Below are 18,211 nucleotides of genomic sequence, written 5' to 3'. Positions count from 1 at the left end.
TGTCAGAGTACTGCAAGTTGGTTATGTTCTTGCCTCCAATTTTTACTCATAAAAGTACATCTAATGCTGAATATTTGTTCTGCGTACAGACTGAATGATTGTGGCGACAATACTCCTCTCTTCACTTGAAAGGTATCTGATTATCCATTTTCTAGACTGATGCTCACTAATTGGTCCCAATATAGGCTCAGGATAAATCTCGCATTGTTACAAATTTCAGCAGCACGTCCATTAGCTTTAGGCAATAAACATGACAAATGTGTTGTTATAATCTATGAAGTATATGGAAATATTTGTCAAGTATTGCTTTTGGGTTAAATTTTGTTCCTACTTCAGGTCTAATCCAGATTGTGTTTCACCAATTTTCACTTCAAGGTTTCCAAGGTCACTTAAGAGATGACTCATTAAGCTTACCTTTCTAAAATGATCACACTCCATTGCTTTAGGTTTCTTAGGTGACTTGATGAATAATGAATGTCTTAAGCCACTGCAATGCATTGTGTGCAATATGTTTGATCACATTTCTGTTACCACTTCTATTTGTTTCTCAAAGGGCTTTTAGTTTGTTATTCATCTACGTCTGGAGATCCCTGTACTCATCAATTTCAAAGCATTCTCTCACCTCTGATATCATAACGTTTGGTCTATCGTTTGTCTCTATATCTTGAGGGATCCTACGATTTAGATCATCATATATTTATTATATTATATTATATTATATATTCTGTCCATTTTCTGCGACGGCATCCTCTTCAAACAATATTTTGCCATTTTTTGTCTTTTATACACTCACTATCTGTTGTTATCTCTCTATTTCTGTCAAAGATTTCACCTGCACAGCTCCCATTTTGTGCTTTCTTTCCAACTCCAATACTTCATCAAACATCTTTAGCTTCCCTACAAGCATTCTTTATTTTCTTTTCAATTTCATCATACTCAGGTCCGTTTCATTTCTTTCACCTTTCTATCATCATTGCTAGTATCTCATCTGTCATCTGGTCTTGCTCCTTTATTTCCCTTTGCGTTTTGGCAATACTGTACTTCCTCTGCAGCATTTTGTATACTCTTTCCTGTTTTCCCTTTGCTTTTCTATTTCTTCTTCGAAGGCCTCTGCTCTTATTTGAAATTATTTCATTTACAAATATTTTCTTTTCGGGTATTTTCTGTTTCTATTGAAGCATGTTCCAGATTTTGCATTGAAAGAAAATCCTCAAATCCAGATTCGCAATCATTACGGTTTCTTTGATTGACATCTCTCTTCCTCTCTATCTCTCTTTCTCTCTCTCTCTCCCGGGCAGCTGCCGCCCATTATATCATGCGTCACGCGTCACGCGCTGACGCCTGAGCCCGTAAATCGCGGAGAGGCCGCGCATGCGCCTTTCCGACACTAAGCAGCTTTGCCTCAGCAATAGGCTGAGGCTCGGTGTCAGGCCAGTGATGGTGGTTTCGGGTGGGTGGGGGCTGTCCTGGGCCTTGCGGATGTTGTTATGGGCGGCGAGGCTTAGGCTGAGGTCTACGTCTACGGAGGCTGGTTGGTAACCGGGAGCGGCCGAGTCAGTGGGCCTGGGACAGGCGCGGCGTGGGGCAGCACCTCCTCCGACGTCGGGTCCCGGCGGCAGCGGCGGTGAACCCATGACCCCGGGCTCTGTGAGGTCACAGTTGCCGAGAGCGGTGATGTGAGGGTTGTCAGCAGGAGCACAGAAACAGGAGGAGGGCATTCAGCCCATCGAGCTTGTACCACCATTTAGTGGGATCATGGCTGATCTTTGATCCAACCCGATTCAGCTGCCTTTGCTCCTTATCCCTTAATCCAGTTGGCTGGTCATCACTTTCAATCTTAGAATCAGGAGAGAACGGGATGGCGAATTACTGGGGGCCTCCTGCGGTTCCCCGTGAATTTCTACCCTCGCAGTGCGGTGTACCAGCTCAGCCGGTGACCAGCTGCCACCTCTCAGTAGATCATAAAATGATACAGCACAAAAGGAGGCTATTCGGCCCGTTTTGCTTGTGCCGGCTCTCTGAAAGAACAATCCAATCAGTCCTTCTCCCTATCCCCATAACCCTGTAAATATTTCCCCTTCAGATATTTATCAGATTTCCTTCTGAAAACTGCTTCCTCCGTATTCAGGCAATGCAAACCAAGCCATAAGAATTTGCAGTGTAAACCAAAAAAAAATCATCCTCCCCCCCCAGTTCAATTATTTATCTGATTCTCTTTTGGCCTGCAACTTGATTTTGGGAGAAATCAGCAATTGTTGATTCATGCAAGGGAGGGAGTTGTGCGATTATCCATATTCTGTTGTAAGATCTTTTTCTGTTCCTTCCAGCTTTTCCCATTTGATCCTGTGAGCTGACAGGAGGACTTGGCAAAATCAGCTGCCACTGTGAACCTGATAGCTTCTCCACATCACTGTTTTCTCTTCCTTTATGCCAGGCACCAAAGAGTAAGTGTCTGTTGGTGTGATACAAATGTTAGTTGCAAGTCCGGCAAAGTCTTGTTTTTAGCATTTTCCTCCTCATGTTCAAATTCCTTATTGGCCTCACTCTTCCCTGGAAACCTATGCAGCTTTACAGTTCCCTTACTCATCTTTAAGTTCCTTCATGGCCATCCCCCTCCCTATCTCTTTCACTTCCTCCAGCCTTACAACACTTTAGGATCCCTGAGCTCCTCTAGTTTGTTTCATATCCCAAATGTCCTTCCCTTCACCATTTGCTGCTGTGCTTTCAGCTGCCAAGTCCCTAATCTTCTTAGTTCCTTCCCTAAACTTCTCCACCTTTAAGAACATCCTTAAAACTCACCTCAGATCTCCTAATATATCCCTACAGCACTCAATGTCAAATTCTCATAAATGTTCCTGTGAAGCGCCTTGGGATGTTTGACAATGCTTTAAAATGTGCAATATAACTCACTGGTGTGCCAACAGGGTAGATAACTGAATGAATCCCTTCTCAAACATGGCACAGGTGAATGGCCTCTCCACTCCTTGAATGGTTAATTGAATTCCTTCCCACAGTCCCCACATTTCCATGGTTTCTCCATGGTGTCGGTGTCCCTGTCACTCTCCAGGATGAACATGCAGTTGAAGCTGAATCCACACAGAAAACACATTTACAGTTTCTCTGCGCTATGAATGAGGCAATGTTATTTCAAGCTGTGTAACTGATTTACAGCTCTTTACTACACAGTCAGTGCACTGCAACGCTTTCACACTAGTGTGTACGTCACAGTGCTTGTCCAGTCACACAGAAGTTGAAATCTTTTTCCACAAAAAAAACAGACCAAATTTCTCCTTCCGAGTTCAACGGCTGATTTTATTCAGGTCCCGATGAATCGAGTGGCTCTGCCAAATCTTTGTTTGTGTTTCCCATCAGCAATCTCCCCCTCCTAAGATCCTTCAAAAGGAGTTTACAAAAGCCATCACTGCAAATGCAAGATAGAAATTCAAAACAGACAATTCTAGTTTCTATGGAACATTCTTTCCTCTCTTGTTCCTTCCTGTCTCTCACTCTCTCTCTCCCCCTCCTTGTTCTGAAATCCAAACCCATCATATCATCTTCAATATTTTCCCTTCCAGTTGACTTCTCTCCCTCACCTGAGGGTGCTGACTCTGGCTGAGTTCAGTTCTTCACTTACCACTTTCTGTCAAATATGTGACCCAACACATGCATGAACCGCAATAGTAAGTGTTGGAAGGTTAATCCAGTATCCTCAGTTGATGAGCATAATCAGTCCAAAACTGCCATCAAGACAAACGTAACAAGAATTCCAGGAAAAGAAAATCTTGACAAATATTAAACTGTTTTGTTGACAAAAGAAACCACCATTAAATTTTAAAAGATAACTTGTTTAACAGGGGTTCAACTGGCTCACCAGACTGACCAACTCGGGTTCCAACTCTCAAGCACTGTCATTGATTGCAGAAACACGTTGCACCCTTGGCCTTCCAGCCTCCGTGCTGTCTTCCTGATGGCTCACAGAACAATCAATCACTATTTGCAAAACTCTCCACTGCCATTTGAGGTGCAGAGCAAGAAAAAAAATGAGGCCATGAATCTGAATTGGGGGGAGAAACTGGAGAAACATAATTCAATTTATAAACAAAAGAATTTAAAATCCAAGCAAGTGAATCTCGCCATTAATACATTTAGTTTCCCAACACTTGTGGAGAATGGAAGTGAATAATGTTCAGTGTTTTATACTATTCAAATTTTCTAAAATGGTACATGAACTAATTCTGTCTGTAACATTGCATATAAATGATGTAAATTCTACCCAGAGTGCACCGCATGGTAGAATACAGCCTATTTCCTTCAGAACTGCCACAAAACAAGCAGGCATCTGAAGGCTCCAGAGCCGCCTAGGACCACCTGTCAGTGTAGATCATTTGTGGTGCAGCTTCAGGAAGCTGAGCAGAGACCAGCGCCACCCTGTTTGGTATAAATCCATGGATTTGTGTCTCAGTTTCAGTAGTCTGTGGATTTGGTGTTACAGTATAAGTGTTCAATGGATTTGGTATCTCGGTGCTTTTGGGCTCTGGATGTGCTATCTCAGTCTAAGTGATTCCTGCATTTGGTGTCCCAGTGTAATGGCCCCTGGGTTTGGTGTCTGAATGTTCATGAATTTTTGTCTGTACTTCATGTGTAACTTCGATACAATGTTTGCTTAACTATTCTACTTTTCATTTCTACCCCTCTAGAAATAAACAGCAATTTTTTTTTTACTCCTTTATGTATTTGTTCTCCCAGATCTCTTTTCTCATCTACGAAATTTGGACTCTTATTTCCAAATAATCTGTGACCTCATTTAGTTACCAGGATGTAATATCTCACACTTAGCTGCGTTGAAATTCATTTGACAATTATATATACCATTCTGCAAGTTTATTAATGTCCCTTGTAATTTATTTCAGTTCTCCTCTGTATTGGCTAACCCTGTCAATTTGTGTCTTCTGCACATTTACAAATTGTGTTTTTGTGTGTTTCAACATTCTACTTCCTGCCACCCTGAACTGTTATCCTTTACGAAGATACGTACACATGAACATATGAAATAGGAGCAGGAGTGTGTCGTTCGGCCCTCCAGTCTGCTCTGCCATTTGATAAGATCATGTGGTCTGACTATGGCCTCAATCCCACTTTCCTGTCTACCCACTTATACACTTTGACTCCCCTGTCAATCAAGAATCTTTCTTAAAAATATTCTGCTCTCTGGGGAAGAGAATTCAACAGAAACAACCCTCTGAGCAAAAAATTCTCCTCACCTTCCTAAATGGGAGACATCTCATTTTTAAACTGTGTTCCCTAGTTCTGGTCCCTCCCACAAGGGGAATCACCCTTTCAGCATCCAGCCTGGCAAGTCCCCTCGGGATCTTATATCGATCACCGCTCATTCTTCTAAACTCCAATGGATAAAGACCCAAGCTATCCAACCTTTCCTCATAAGACAACTCCTTCATGCCAGCAATCAGCCGAGTTGAGCCGTCTCTGCACTGCTTCTAATGCAGTTATATCCTGCCTTAAATAAAGTGACCAAAACTGTACACAGTACTCTGGATGTGGTCTCACCAATGTCATGTATAATTATAGCAAAACACCCCTACTTTTAAATTGCATTCCCCTTGTAATAAATAACAACTTTCCATTTGCCTTCCTGATCACTTGCTCCATATGCTAACTTTTTGTGATTCATGTATCAAAACCTCTATACAGCAGAATTCTGCAATCTCTCTTCCGCTGTTTGCAACGGGCAAGGTACAGACTACCCAACCAGCCCATGCTTGCAAAACTCAAAACAAAGTGTCCAACATTTGATGTGATTCTGCGATTGGACAACATTTGTTAAATAATCCTCAGTGAGCTAAAAATTACGCTCACAACCAATTTAAGAGTGTCAGTCAGGCTCAGTGTGGCACATTTGCATGTACTGGAAGCTACATATATTAATACACAGGGCCCTGCTCCTTGCAGACAGATCTTTGATTGTCCTGATGAGTGCAAAATGAAAAGCTTTGACAAAATGTCTTTCTTCAGAAATACTCAATCTCTCTCTCCATTTAGACAATATACTGTTTTTTATTCCTGCCAAAGTAGACAAGTTCACATTTTCCCACATTATACTGCCCACTCACTTAACCTATCTATATCCCTCTGCAGACTCCTTACATCCTCTTCATAACTAACTGTCCTACCTATCTTTGCGTCATCAGCAAATTTTGCAACCATGCACTCAGTCCCTTCATCCAAGTCATCGATATAGATTGTAAATAGTTGAGAGCTTAGCAGTAATCCCTCTGCCACTCCACTGGTTACATCTTGCCAACCCAAACATGACTCATTTATCCCTACTCTTTGCTTCTTGTTAGCTAACCATCTTCTATTGATGCTGATATGTTACCCCCTACACCATGAACTCCAATTTTGTGGAGTAAGCTTCCATGTGGCACGACCAGGAACACCACAGCTGCAGGTTCCCTTTTTTCCACATTGCTTGTTATTTCCACAATGAACTGAAGTAAATTAGTCAAATACTATTTCCTTTTCTCAAAACCATGCTGACTCTGCCTGATTGCATTCAGATTTTCTAAGTGCTCTGCTATAACCTCCTTCAGAATAGATTCCAGCAATTTCCCTATGACATGTTAGTCTAACTGGCCTGTAGTTTCCTGCTTCTGTCACTTTCCTTTCTTGAATAGAGGTGTTACATTTGCTATTTTCCAAACCGATGGGACCTTTCCAGAATCTAAGGAATTTTAGACAGTGAAAACCAATCCCTCTACTATCTCAGCACCCACTTCGTTTAAAACCCTAGCATGAAGTCCATCAGGATCTGGGGACATGATAGCCTTTGGTTCTAATAAATTTCTCAGCACCCTTTCCCTGGTGATTTTAATTTTTTTAAGTTCTTCCCTCCATTTCAACTCTTGATTTACAGTTACTTCTGGGATGTTATTTGTGTCTTCTGCTGTGGAGACGGGCACAAAATATTTGTTCAATGCATCTGCCATTTCCTTAATTTCCATTATTAATTCCCAGACTCACTCTCTAGAGAACCAATGCTCATTTTAGTTATGCTTTTCCTTTTTAAATACCTGTAAGAACTCTTAATATCTATTTTTATAATCTAGCTAGCTTTCTCTTATGCTCCTATACTTTACTGTTATTCTCTGCTTCCTGTCTTGAAACCAGCTCACCATCAATTGTGCTATGTGTCTCTCAACCCCACATTATCTGGCCCAATACATTATGCAGCACCTTATCGAAAGCCACTTGAAAATCTAGATAAATTTAATCTACTGCATTACCCTTGTCTTCTGTCTCTATTATGTCTTCAAACAATTCAATGAGGGTGATCAAGTAAGACTTCCCCTGTTGAAACTCATGTTGACTATTCATTGCTATAATTTTTGATTTGAAATTGTTTTCTATTTTCTTCCTTAATAAATATTTCATTATATTTCCTTGCATTATGTTGAATGGTCTATAGAAGCTGTCCAGTAAACTATCTCCCATCCTAAATATAGTCATAACATTAGCTATCTGCCTGTCTCCTAGCACTACACCTTTCTCCAATTAATTATTAAATATCTGTATTAATGCCTCTGCTTTCTCTTCTCTTACAGTGTTTTAAAATGTATGGATGCAATTTATACAGACCAGGGATGGAGACACCATTAACCCGATGGTGCAGCGCCCATTCTACCCATCGTTTCCTAGTTTCTTTTCCAGTTTACACCGAGTCTGAGTCACAACAAAGGCACCGCCCAGAAAGCCCCAAAGTTGACCCTGGGGAGCATGTGCATTCTCAGCGGCCAGAGAAATGAGCCTGTTGGATAGAAAGGTTTCTGAGGTGCAGAGAATTGTGGAAACTGCACCACCATTATTTAGCGGCTGTTGGTAAGTGCTTTATTGTAGAGTGACGGAAGATTAACAACCTGAAATGTTAACTATGTATCTTTCTCCACAGATACTGCCTGGCTTGCTGAGTATTTCCAGTGGAGCCAGCACCAATTTCATTGCATGAGAATTTGCTAGTGCTATTGTGGAGGGTTTAAACTTACTTGGCAGGGTGTGGGAACTGGGAGGTAATACTAGGGAGGTAATACTAGGGAGGTCTACCAAGGTACACAGAATATTGGGAGGGAGAGAGATAGCACCAGAATAAGAAATAGTAAGGTATTAGATGTGTCCAGCATAAGGGGGAAAATAATATAGTCTAAATTAGGGTTACTATGCACGTATGTAAATGTGCGTAGTATGGTAAATAAGATTGGTGAGTTGCAGGTGCAGATAGTCACATGATGTTGTCGCAATAATGGACACCTGACTCAAAGAGCAACTGGACTGGGGGTTAGATATTCCTGGATGCAAGGTGTCAGGAAAGATAGGAAAGGAAGGAAAGTGGGAAGGGTTGCAGTATTAATTAAGGAGAACATTGCAGTGCTGGAGAGAGAGGATGTCCTAGAGGGGTCAAGATAGCATCTATTTGGCTAACACAAAGGAACAAAAAGGTGCAATTAGATAGCTCGAAGTAGTCTATACCTAGTGGGGAAAATGTAGAGGAACAAATTTTTGAGGCGCAAGAATTATAGAGTGGTTATCCGAATATAGTGTAAGGATTTGGACTCTATTCTAAACACCAGATTAAGAACATTCTTGTCAAGGAATAACCATATTGGCAAAAAGGACTACCACTAATTTAGGGCAGAATTTTACGGCCCCATCACAGTGAAGGCAGAGCCTGAAAATGCAGTGAGCTGTTCAATAGCTCGTAGATTTCGGCGCGACCAGAAAATCCCACCAGTGGGAGTGGCCGTAAAGTTCTGGCCTTAGAATGCAAACTTATAAGTTTTAGTTGGACAATAAAGATAGACACTTAACATTTCATTAGTCAAAGCATGGCACAACACACAAGGTCAATGTATGTTGCTCTATCTTTCCCATGGATACTGCAACTTCTGGGATATTTTCTTGGTTCCTTGAACCTGGTCTCTTGACTCATAATGTCCATTGAGATTTTAGCTCAGCCAACTTAACTCTAAAAACATACAAATCCCTTTGCAGCTTTAAGACTACAACTCTAGTGCATCCTTTTCCAACCCCCAGCTTCCAGCCAACCTTTAACTGCTGGAGCTACAAATTTCACAGCTGACTGCTCAGTGCTTTCTCTTTCTCTCTCTTTCCCAAAATCATTAAACTACTTCCCTACTGATTCTTCCAAGCTAGACTTTAACTGACTGAATGATTCCTAAGCAGCCAGTGGTTATACGTTTTACAATCACACTCTCTTAAAGCAATTGCTTTAGCCCTGCAACCCTGCCAATGCAGGATCCATTGATCTCTAATACTGAATTCTTATGCAAATCCTCAGCACTGTGACAGTTACTTTTGGCACTAGTTAACCCAATTACTTGGTTCTTATGGCAACCCTTCAACCCATGACAAATACCCATCGACTGACAATGCCCAATGCAAATGTAGCAAGTTCCCTACTGCTGGCAATTGCTCTCTCTGCATGTGCCCTACTCCTCACTCTCTCTTCTGCCAAAAGCCCCCCAGAAAGTGACCTGTGACGAGTGCAAAGACCTCAGTGATGCAGCCCTATTTTATACCCTTTCTGCAGGCAGCTTTGCAACATTTAGACCAAGTATGTGCACTTGGACCAACACAACCAATTACTTCTAACCCAGTATGTGCAACTCTTGAACAATAGGAAGAGTGCCCCTACCATCCTCACAACAATCTAACCTTAATTTGTATGCCTCAGAACATTCTAGGCCCAAAGCCATTCTTCTAGTCAATCAGCTTTGCAGTCTTGTCCCTTCTAGCAGCTAAACAATAACTTGTAGTAAAAAAAGGAGAATTTTCTACATCAGTATGTTCCCAGTCCAACAAGAAAAGAGGTATTCCTAGACCTGGTTCTTGAGAATGAGATTGGACAGATGGATCAAGTGTCAGCAAGAGACTGTTTAGAGGAAAGTGATCACTATATCATAAGGTTTAAGTTGGCAATGGAACAATCCAAATGGGAATAACTGGGAGAAAGCAAACTTCAATGGGGTAAGAATCGATGTGACACAGATAAATTGGAATCAAAGGTTGGCAGACAAGACTAACTGAACAATGGGCTTCCTTTAAAGAAAAGATAATTCAGAGATAGTCAAGATATATTCTGACGAAGGGGAAAGATAGAACAAAGAAATCCAGAGCTCCCTGGATGACAAAAGGGTTAGAGATTAACATGAAGAAGGAAAAGTGTGCTTATGACAGTTATCAGGTGGATAACACATCCGAGAACCAGGCTGCACATAGAAGATTCAGAGTGGAATTGAAAAAGCAAATGGGCAAAGCTAAGAGACAGTATAAGAATAGATTGGCAGCAAACATAAAACAGAACCCATAAGTCTTTGATAGGCATATAAATAGTAAAAGGAGGAGTAGAGCTGATTAGAGACCAAAAAGAGGATTTATGCATGGAGACAGGGCATAACTAAGGTATTAAATTAATTACAGAGGCCCTGCCCATACTTTTCCAGCCTTCCTTAAATTCAGGGATTGGAGAATAGCAAATGTTACAACCCTGTAGAAAAAAGGAAGTAAAGATAAGCCCAGCAACTACAGGCCAGTCAGTTGATCCTCGTTGGTGGGGACACTTCAAGAAAGGATAAAATTAAGAGTCACTTGTGAAAGTATGGGCTAGTTAGGAAAAGCCAGCAGAGATGTGTTAAGAGAAAATCGTGCTTAACTAACTTGCTTGAGTTTTTTGATGAGGCAACAGAGAGTGTTGATGTGGACAATACTGGTTGTACAATCAGGTGTACATGGAATTCCAAAAAGCATTTGATAAAGTGCCACACAACAGACCTTGTGAACAAAGTTAGAACTCGTGGAACAAAAGGGACCATAGCAGCATGGATAGAAAATTGGCTGAGTGACAGGAATTTTTTTAAAATTCATTCACGAGATGTGGGCTTCGCTGGCTGGGCCAGCATTTATTGCCCATTCCTAGTTGCCCTTGAGAAGGTGGTGGTGAGCTGCCTTCTTAAACCGCTGCAGTTCATATGGTGCACATACACCCACAGTGCTGTTAGGAAGGGAGTTCCAGGATTTTGACCCAACGACAGTGAAGGAACAGCAATATATTGCCAAGTCAGGATGGTGAGTGACTTGGAGGGGAACTGCCGGGTGGTGGTGACCCCATCTATCTTCTGCCCTTGCCCTTTCAGATGGTATCAGTCGTGTGTTTGGCAGGTGCTCTTGATGGTGAATTCCTGCGGTGCATCTTGTAGATTGCACACACTGGTGTGCATCGTTGGTGGAGGAAGTGAATGTTTGTGGATGTGGTGCCAATTAAGTGGGCTACTTTGTCCTGGATGTTGTCAAGCTTCTTGAGTGTTATGAGAGCTGCACTCATCCAGGCAAGTGGGGAGCATTCCGTCACATTCCTGACTTGTTCCTTGTAGATGGTGGACAAGCTTTGGGGAGTCAGGATGTGAGTTGCTCATCACAGGATTCCTAGCCTCGAACCTGCCCCTGAAGCCACAGTATTTCTATGGCTAGTCCAGTTAAGTTTCTGGTCAATAGTAACCCCCAGGATGTTGATAGTGGGGAAATTCAGTGATGGTAATGCCATTGAACGTCAAGTGGCAATGGTTAGATTCGCTCTTGTTGGAGATGGTCATTGCCTGGCGTGTGTGGCATGAATGTTACTTGCCACTTGTCAGCCCAAGCCTGGATATTGTCCAGGTCTTGCTGCATTTGGACATAGACTGCTTCAGTATCTGAGGAGTCGTGAATGGTGCTGAACATTGTGCAATGATCAGTGAACATCTCCACTTCTGACCTTATGATGGAAGGAAGGTCACTGATGAAGCAGCTGAAGGTGGTTGAGCCGAGGACACTACCCCAAGGAGCTCCTGCAGTGATGCCAGATAGAGAATAGTGGTGAATGGTTGTTTTTCGGATTGGAGGAAGGTTTATATTGGAATTCCCCTGGGGTTGGTGTTAGGACACTTGCTCTTCTTGATGTATATTAATGCCCTAAACCTTGGTGCATGGGGCACAATTTCAAAATTTGTGAATGATACTAAATTTGGAAGTACTGTGAACTGTGAGGAGGTTAGTGTAGAACTTCAAAATGACATAGACAGGTTGGTGGAATGGGTGGACAAATGGCATATGAAGTTCAATGCAGAGAGATGTGAAGTGATTCACTTTGGTAGAAGGAATACCAAAGAACAATATAAAATAAAGGGGTCAACTTTAAAGGGAGTGCAGGAGCAGAGGTATCTGGGTGTATATGTGCACAAATTATTGAAGGCAGCTGGACAGGTTGAGAGCGTGGTTAATGAAGCATACAGCATCCTGGCCTTCATCAAAGGGTCATGGAGTCTTAAAAGCAAGGAAGTTATGTTAAACTTGTATAGAACACAATTTTGACCTCAACTGGAGTATTGCGTCCGCTTCTGGGCACCACACTTTAGGAAGAACGTGAAGTAATTAAAGGTGCATAAATGATTCACGAGAATGGTTGCAGGGATGAAGGTTATCAGTTACGTAGATAGATTGGAGAAGTTGGGACTGTTCTCCTCGGAGAAGAGAAGGTTGAGTGGAGATTTGATAGAAGTGTTCAAAATCATGAGGGATCTGGACGGAATAGATAGGGAGAAACTTCTCATTGATGGAAGGATCAAGAAGCAGCCGGCACTGATTTAGACATGAGGGAAAACCTTTTCACGCATTGAGTGGCTGGGATCTGGAATGCAGTGCCAGGGAATACGGTGGAGGGAAGTTCTATCAAGGCAGTCAAGTGGGAATTCGATTATTTGAAAAGGAAGAATGTGCAGGGCTACAGGGAGAAGGTGGGGAGTGACACTAAGGAAACTGCTCATTTGAAGAGCCAGCACAGACATGATGGGCTGAATGGCCTTCTGTGCTGTAACCATTCTTTGCTTCTGAGGTCACAGAATATCTGCAGTGAGAGAAAAGCAAAGGTAACATTTCAGGGTGTGCAGAATGAATAATGGGGAATAAATATGGTGCAGAAATCCATTGTCAATAAAAGCTCAGAAGGTGTAAGAAAAATGGCATTTAATGCTGAAGAAACAGTTCCTGACTATGAAAGATATTGACAAAGATAAAGCGGTGGTATGGGGATGGCAGTGGTGGAAACTTCATTTAGTCATGGTTGATAGAAGTAACAGTCGGATATGAAACATGGCTAAAATACACCCATGATAGAGGCAGAGGAGCTTAGACAATGGCAGAGAGGTGATCAGGGAGCGCAGAGATGGAACAGAACAATGGATGGACATGGATTCACAGCAACAGCAAAGAGGCTCTGGTCTGAGAGGATCAAAAAGCACCACTGAGGAATTTTTTTTGATGAATTCGTTCATGGATTGCTGGCTTGGCAGCATTTATTGCCCATCCCTAATTTCCTTGAGAAGGTGGTGATGAGCTGCTTTCTTGAACTGCTGCAGTCCATGTAGTGTAGGTGCATCCACAGTGTTGTTAGGGAAGGAGCTCCATGATTTTGACCCAGTGACAGTGAAGGAACAGCAATGTAGTTTCAAGTCAGGATAGTGTATGGCTTGGAGGGGAACTTGAAGCTTATGGTTTTCCCATGCATCTGCTGCACTTGTCCTTCTAGATGGTTGAGGTCGTGGGCTTGGAAGGTGCTATCAAAGGAGCCTTGGTGAGTTGCTGCAGTGCATCTTGTAGATCGTACACGCTGCTGCCATGTTTCTATGAGCAATGCCTGCAATAAAACAAAAGCAAAATGTTGCACATGCAATGTTTGAAATAAAAACAAATACTGGAAACACTCAGCAGATCCGACAGCATCTTTGGAGAAAGCAACATAGCTAACATTTTCAATCACTGACCTTCCATCAGCTTACAATAAAACGCTTACCTACAGCCACTAATTAATGGCAGCCACAGCTCCTACAATTCTCTGCACCCCAGAAACCACTCTATCCTATGTACTCATTTCCCCAGCTGTCCACAGCGCGCATGTTTCCCAGGGCCAGTTGCGGGGAATTCTGGGTGGCTTCTTTACAAGTCGGACTGGGTGGACATGGGGGACAAAACCGGGAAGCAACAGCGAGGATAAGGGAGGCAATGAACATCAGGTTAATGATGCCTCCCAAGGACCTTGCCATATTTCCGCCTGGCTGGGCGGCTCTGATTCAGGACCTGAGACCTGCACTTGGTGTTGCTGAAGCTGCACTCCTGGGCCATCGCATGTGCTCTGCACAAACAGGCTGTCTCCGGATTTGGAGCCTTCACATGCCTGTGCATTAGGGCCCTTACATTAGACGTGAGCCATATCTACTGTGCGGATCATTCTGGGTAGGATCGCCCACCATTCTGCAAAAACTGAGCAATTGGTGTTTTGTACAGCGATCCAGTTAGACCATGTTCATTGCCCATAACTTGTGTGTTTTCTTAATAATCTTTCAATTATTCATAAGATTCCATTTTGACAGTTGAAAGCCTACTTCAGTGTCAGTTTTTGTCTGATTTACACTCTTGTGTGCTGCCTTGGAACATTATACTATGTTGTGATAGTATGTATGTAAATGGCAGTTATTGGTAGCATGCCAAGGAGCTAAGACACAAATCAGCAATGATCTAATTGAATGGTGGAACAGCCTGGAGGGGCTGAATGGCCTCCTGCTGTTCCTACTTGCAGTGATGACTCTTGCAATCAGCTTTTACAGGTATTGGAAGGGCAGGATTTGCAGACAGGATTAAATCTTGGGCCACTCCTGTTCCTACACCTCAGCCTCACTGAACGGTGCCTTTACCCACTGAGCCATTGGGACAAAGTCCAGTGACCCAGCTGGAAAGTGCACATGTGAGGTGTCAGGTGAGAACTGTGGAATAGCCTGCCTGCACTCACTGCAGAAGGTGGCACAGGTAGATTGGACACATATGAGTCTCCTATTGGAGAGAAACTGTTGAGTGTCGAACTGAACCCAGCCAGAGTGAGCATGGTCAAGAAGGAGGGGGAGAGGAACCAGTGAATGTGGAAGTGAACCCAGTCCAGGTCAGCACCTTCAGGTGAGGAAGAAATGTTGACCGAAAGGGAAAATATTGGAGAAACTGCGATGGTTTTGGATTTCAGCAGAGGGAGGAGGTAGAGTGTTTGGAATGGTGATTTACTGCTTTGATTGAAAAAATTAGGAATAATGTTTCACAGAAGCTAGAAATGTCTGTTTTAAATTTCTCACCTGTAGTGACAGTGATGATTTTTGTAAACTCCTTTTGCAGGATATTATAAAGGGAGAATTTGCAGATGGCAAACTCGAACCAAAGATCATATCAAGATGGACAGAGCCGTTCAGTTCATCAGGATCTGAATATCATCAGCCACTGAATGTGGCAGAAAAGATGTTTGTCTGTTCTATCTGTAAGAAAAGTACTGAAACACACACAAATGAGTGAGAGGGTGTTCCAATGCACTGACTGTGGAAAGAGTTTTAACCAGCCATGTGTGCCATTCATTGCAGGGATAAATTGTCTTCGTGTTCTATGTGTGAATGAGGCTTCAACTGATCACCCAACCGATAGAGATACAAGGGCACTACATCATGGATAAACCCTGGAAATGTGGGGACTGTGGGAAGGGATTCAATTACCCGTCCAAACTGGAAATTCATCGACGCAACCACACTGGGGAGTGGCCGTTCACCTGTTCCATGTGTGGCAAGGGCTTTAATTACCCATCTGAGCTGAGAAATCATCGACGCAGCCACACTGGGGAGAGGCCATTCACTTGCTCTGTGTGTGGTAAGGGATTTGCTCACTCCTCCATCCTCCAGACACATCAGCGAGTTCACACTGATGAGAGACCATTCAGCTGCACTCACTGTGGGAAGGGCTTCAGGCAGTCTCCCCACCTGATTGCACACCAGCGAGTTCACACCGGCGAGAGGCCATTCACCTGCTCTGTTTGTGGGAAGAGATTCACTCACTTATCCCACCTGCTGACACACCAGCGCGTTCACACTGGGGAACGGCCATTCACCTGCTCTGTATGTAGGAAGGGATTCACTCGTTCATCCGAGCTTCTGACACACCACCGAGTCCATACCGGAGAGAAGCCATTTATCTGCTCTGTGTGTGAAAAGGGATTTAATCGATCTTCTAACTTGCTGAGACACCAGCGAGTTCACATGAGACTTCAGGGGTTTGAATCTTCTCTTATTGCTACTGTTAATCACACCCAGGACTGAACCATGTTCATTCAGACAACGTTTGTTTCTGCTGATATTAATAACCTTTGTAATTGGGCTGCAGTTTAACATTCTGTATATTTGGCTAATTTTCTTCTCGTAACTTCAGTGTCCCTTAAAAAACCACTGTCTCAGATCTTTCTCCATAATTCAGGGACTTGCATCAGAAATGAGGTTGCAACAAAATTATAAACTTATACATCGGTACTAAATTGATATTTGAACCAAAATCTACAATTCAGTGTGTGAAAGGTTTCACTGATTAACATCCCCAATTAGAAAGTGCCAATTAGTGTTTGCTGAAAATTCTTACTGACTTGCACATTACAAACAATGGTGCCCCCATTGTCCACCAGAAAGAAGGGGAATGGGAATTGTAGAAAATCAAGAGCTCCCAACTGTTGCAACTCCCATCTGGCAAAGCAATCTCCTCAGCATGGGAATGGAGACAAGTCCAACACAAGTAATGGGCTGGATTTAATCTTTGTGAACTTGGTGCCTTGGTTTATATCAGACAGGAAGAGATAAGAGTCAGTGACTGTGGGGTTGATTTATATCACACAGGAGGAGATTGGTGCCAGCGAATGTGGAATTGGTTTATATCAGAATGGAGGAAATTGGTTTCAGTGATGGTGGGGTTTGTTTATATCAGACAGGATACACTAGTCTTAAAGTTGAAGAAGTTTAATGCAGATAGAAATATCATGTTCCTTTATATAAAAAGGAAGTTAGAACAAACCCAGTCAATCATAGATCAGCCAGTTTAATGATGTTGGTATGAAAGACAATGATATCCGTACTCAAAGATGTATAGGAGTTTGAGGAATTTGGGTGGTGTATAAAATATTCAAAGCCCAATCACCCCAATCTACCAATAGTTCATTTAACTCTTTGAGGTCCGAACAAGAATTAAACCCAATAGGTCGGACAATATTCTCAGAAGGAAAATTCAAAAGAAGGTTATTCAAAAGAATATTAATGAACACAGAGAAGAGGTATACTTATCAAATCCAAAAACAGACTTTAAGACTTCCGATGGTTGATCAGGCTGCAGAGTCATAATCTTCTTGTTATCTCTTTGTTAGTAGCTATGGCTAGCAATAGGTCTGCTCTCAGACCCTGATTTTATCCTTTCACATGAACATCACACCATGTCAGGTGAGGTTTCTTTAGCTCATTGATTGGTTCTGGCTATTGTTAGGCTAATTTAATTGGTATTTAATGACATATTTAAAGATAACAGCTTGGATCAAAAAGGACAGTTAATGGAAGATAATAGTTCCTTGTTTTACTAATCTTGATCAGATAGTGAACAATGAGCTGTATTCTTGAGCCAGGACTTGGCAGCCGTGATGTTCCGTATTTTATCAAAAGTTAGAAATATTGCTTTAGCTAAAGCAATTCTTGCTGACACCATAACTTTCTAGAAGCACCTTAAGCTTTTACAGTGGTAATTTTAAAATAAAGACTCTAATCCTTCCTACATATTTTCTATTAATTATATTGTTTCGCCTTATAACTTAATCAATGTACATTTCTAAAAGATCATCTGTTTCATGACTAGAGTAAAATATAAAATCAGCATAATGGTTAATTAAAAAGACACAACATATGAAATGGCTGCTGCAGAAATTTATATGCCCGATTTAAAATAGCTTCCTGACTTTTTAAGCCTATTACAATGAAAGTAAAATGGACCAGACTGAAAATGATCAACTTTCACTGAAAATCATGTCCAAGCTCGTTTACAGATGTAATAAAAAGACGTATAGAACTGGAAAATATTTTAAAGAGCAATTGGCACAGAATTCAAAAGGGAGGATGATGCTTGAATAACTCTCTTGAATTCTTTAAATAAATAATAGAAATATAGACAAGAGTAATTCAGTAGGTGCAATATACTTGAATTTTCAAGAATCCTTTGATAGATATCACAGTACACTTATGACTAAGGCTAGAGTATGGGATGT

The 18,211-nt window shown here is 42.0% G+C and overlaps 1 protein-coding gene across 3 annotated transcripts; it reads left to right on the top strand.

Annotated features, from left to right (window-relative positions):
* The first annotated feature begins 1,358 nt into the window (after window positions 1–1,358).
* On the top strand, window positions 1,359–17,726 carry LOC144695808 (uncharacterized). Of its 3 annotated transcripts, none has more exons than XM_078566802.1 (4): window positions 1,359–1,531; window positions 2,328–2,444; window positions 7,620–7,893; window positions 15,277–17,726. In XM_078566802.1, exon 4 carries the CDS (start codon window positions 15,546–15,548, stop codon window positions 16,239–16,241), a length of 696 nt encoding a protein of 231 aa, XP_078422928.1. In that variant the 5' UTR covers window positions 1,359–1,531; window positions 2,328–2,444; window positions 7,620–7,893; window positions 15,277–15,545; the 3' UTR covers window positions 16,242–17,726. The 3 variants fall into 3 exon arrangements, with proteins under 3 accessions (XP_078422928.1, XP_078422927.1, XP_078422926.1); XM_078566801.1 differs by lacking the exon at window positions 1,359–1,531 and adding an exon at window positions 1,540–1,676; XM_078566800.1 differs by lacking the exon at window positions 1,359–1,531 and adding an exon at window positions 1,684–1,861.
* The last annotated feature ends 485 nt before the right edge of the window (window positions 17,727–18,211 follow it).

Source organism: Cetorhinus maximus, chromosome 21 (assembly GCF_964194155.1).
Source record: "Cetorhinus maximus chromosome 21, sCetMax3.hap1.1, whole genome shotgun sequence".
Classification (NCBI taxonomy): Eukaryota; Metazoa; Chordata; class Chondrichthyes; order Lamniformes; family Cetorhinidae; genus Cetorhinus; species Cetorhinus maximus.
Note: the sequence above shows the minus strand (reverse complement) of the source record. Positions and strands in the feature narration are given on the sequence as shown.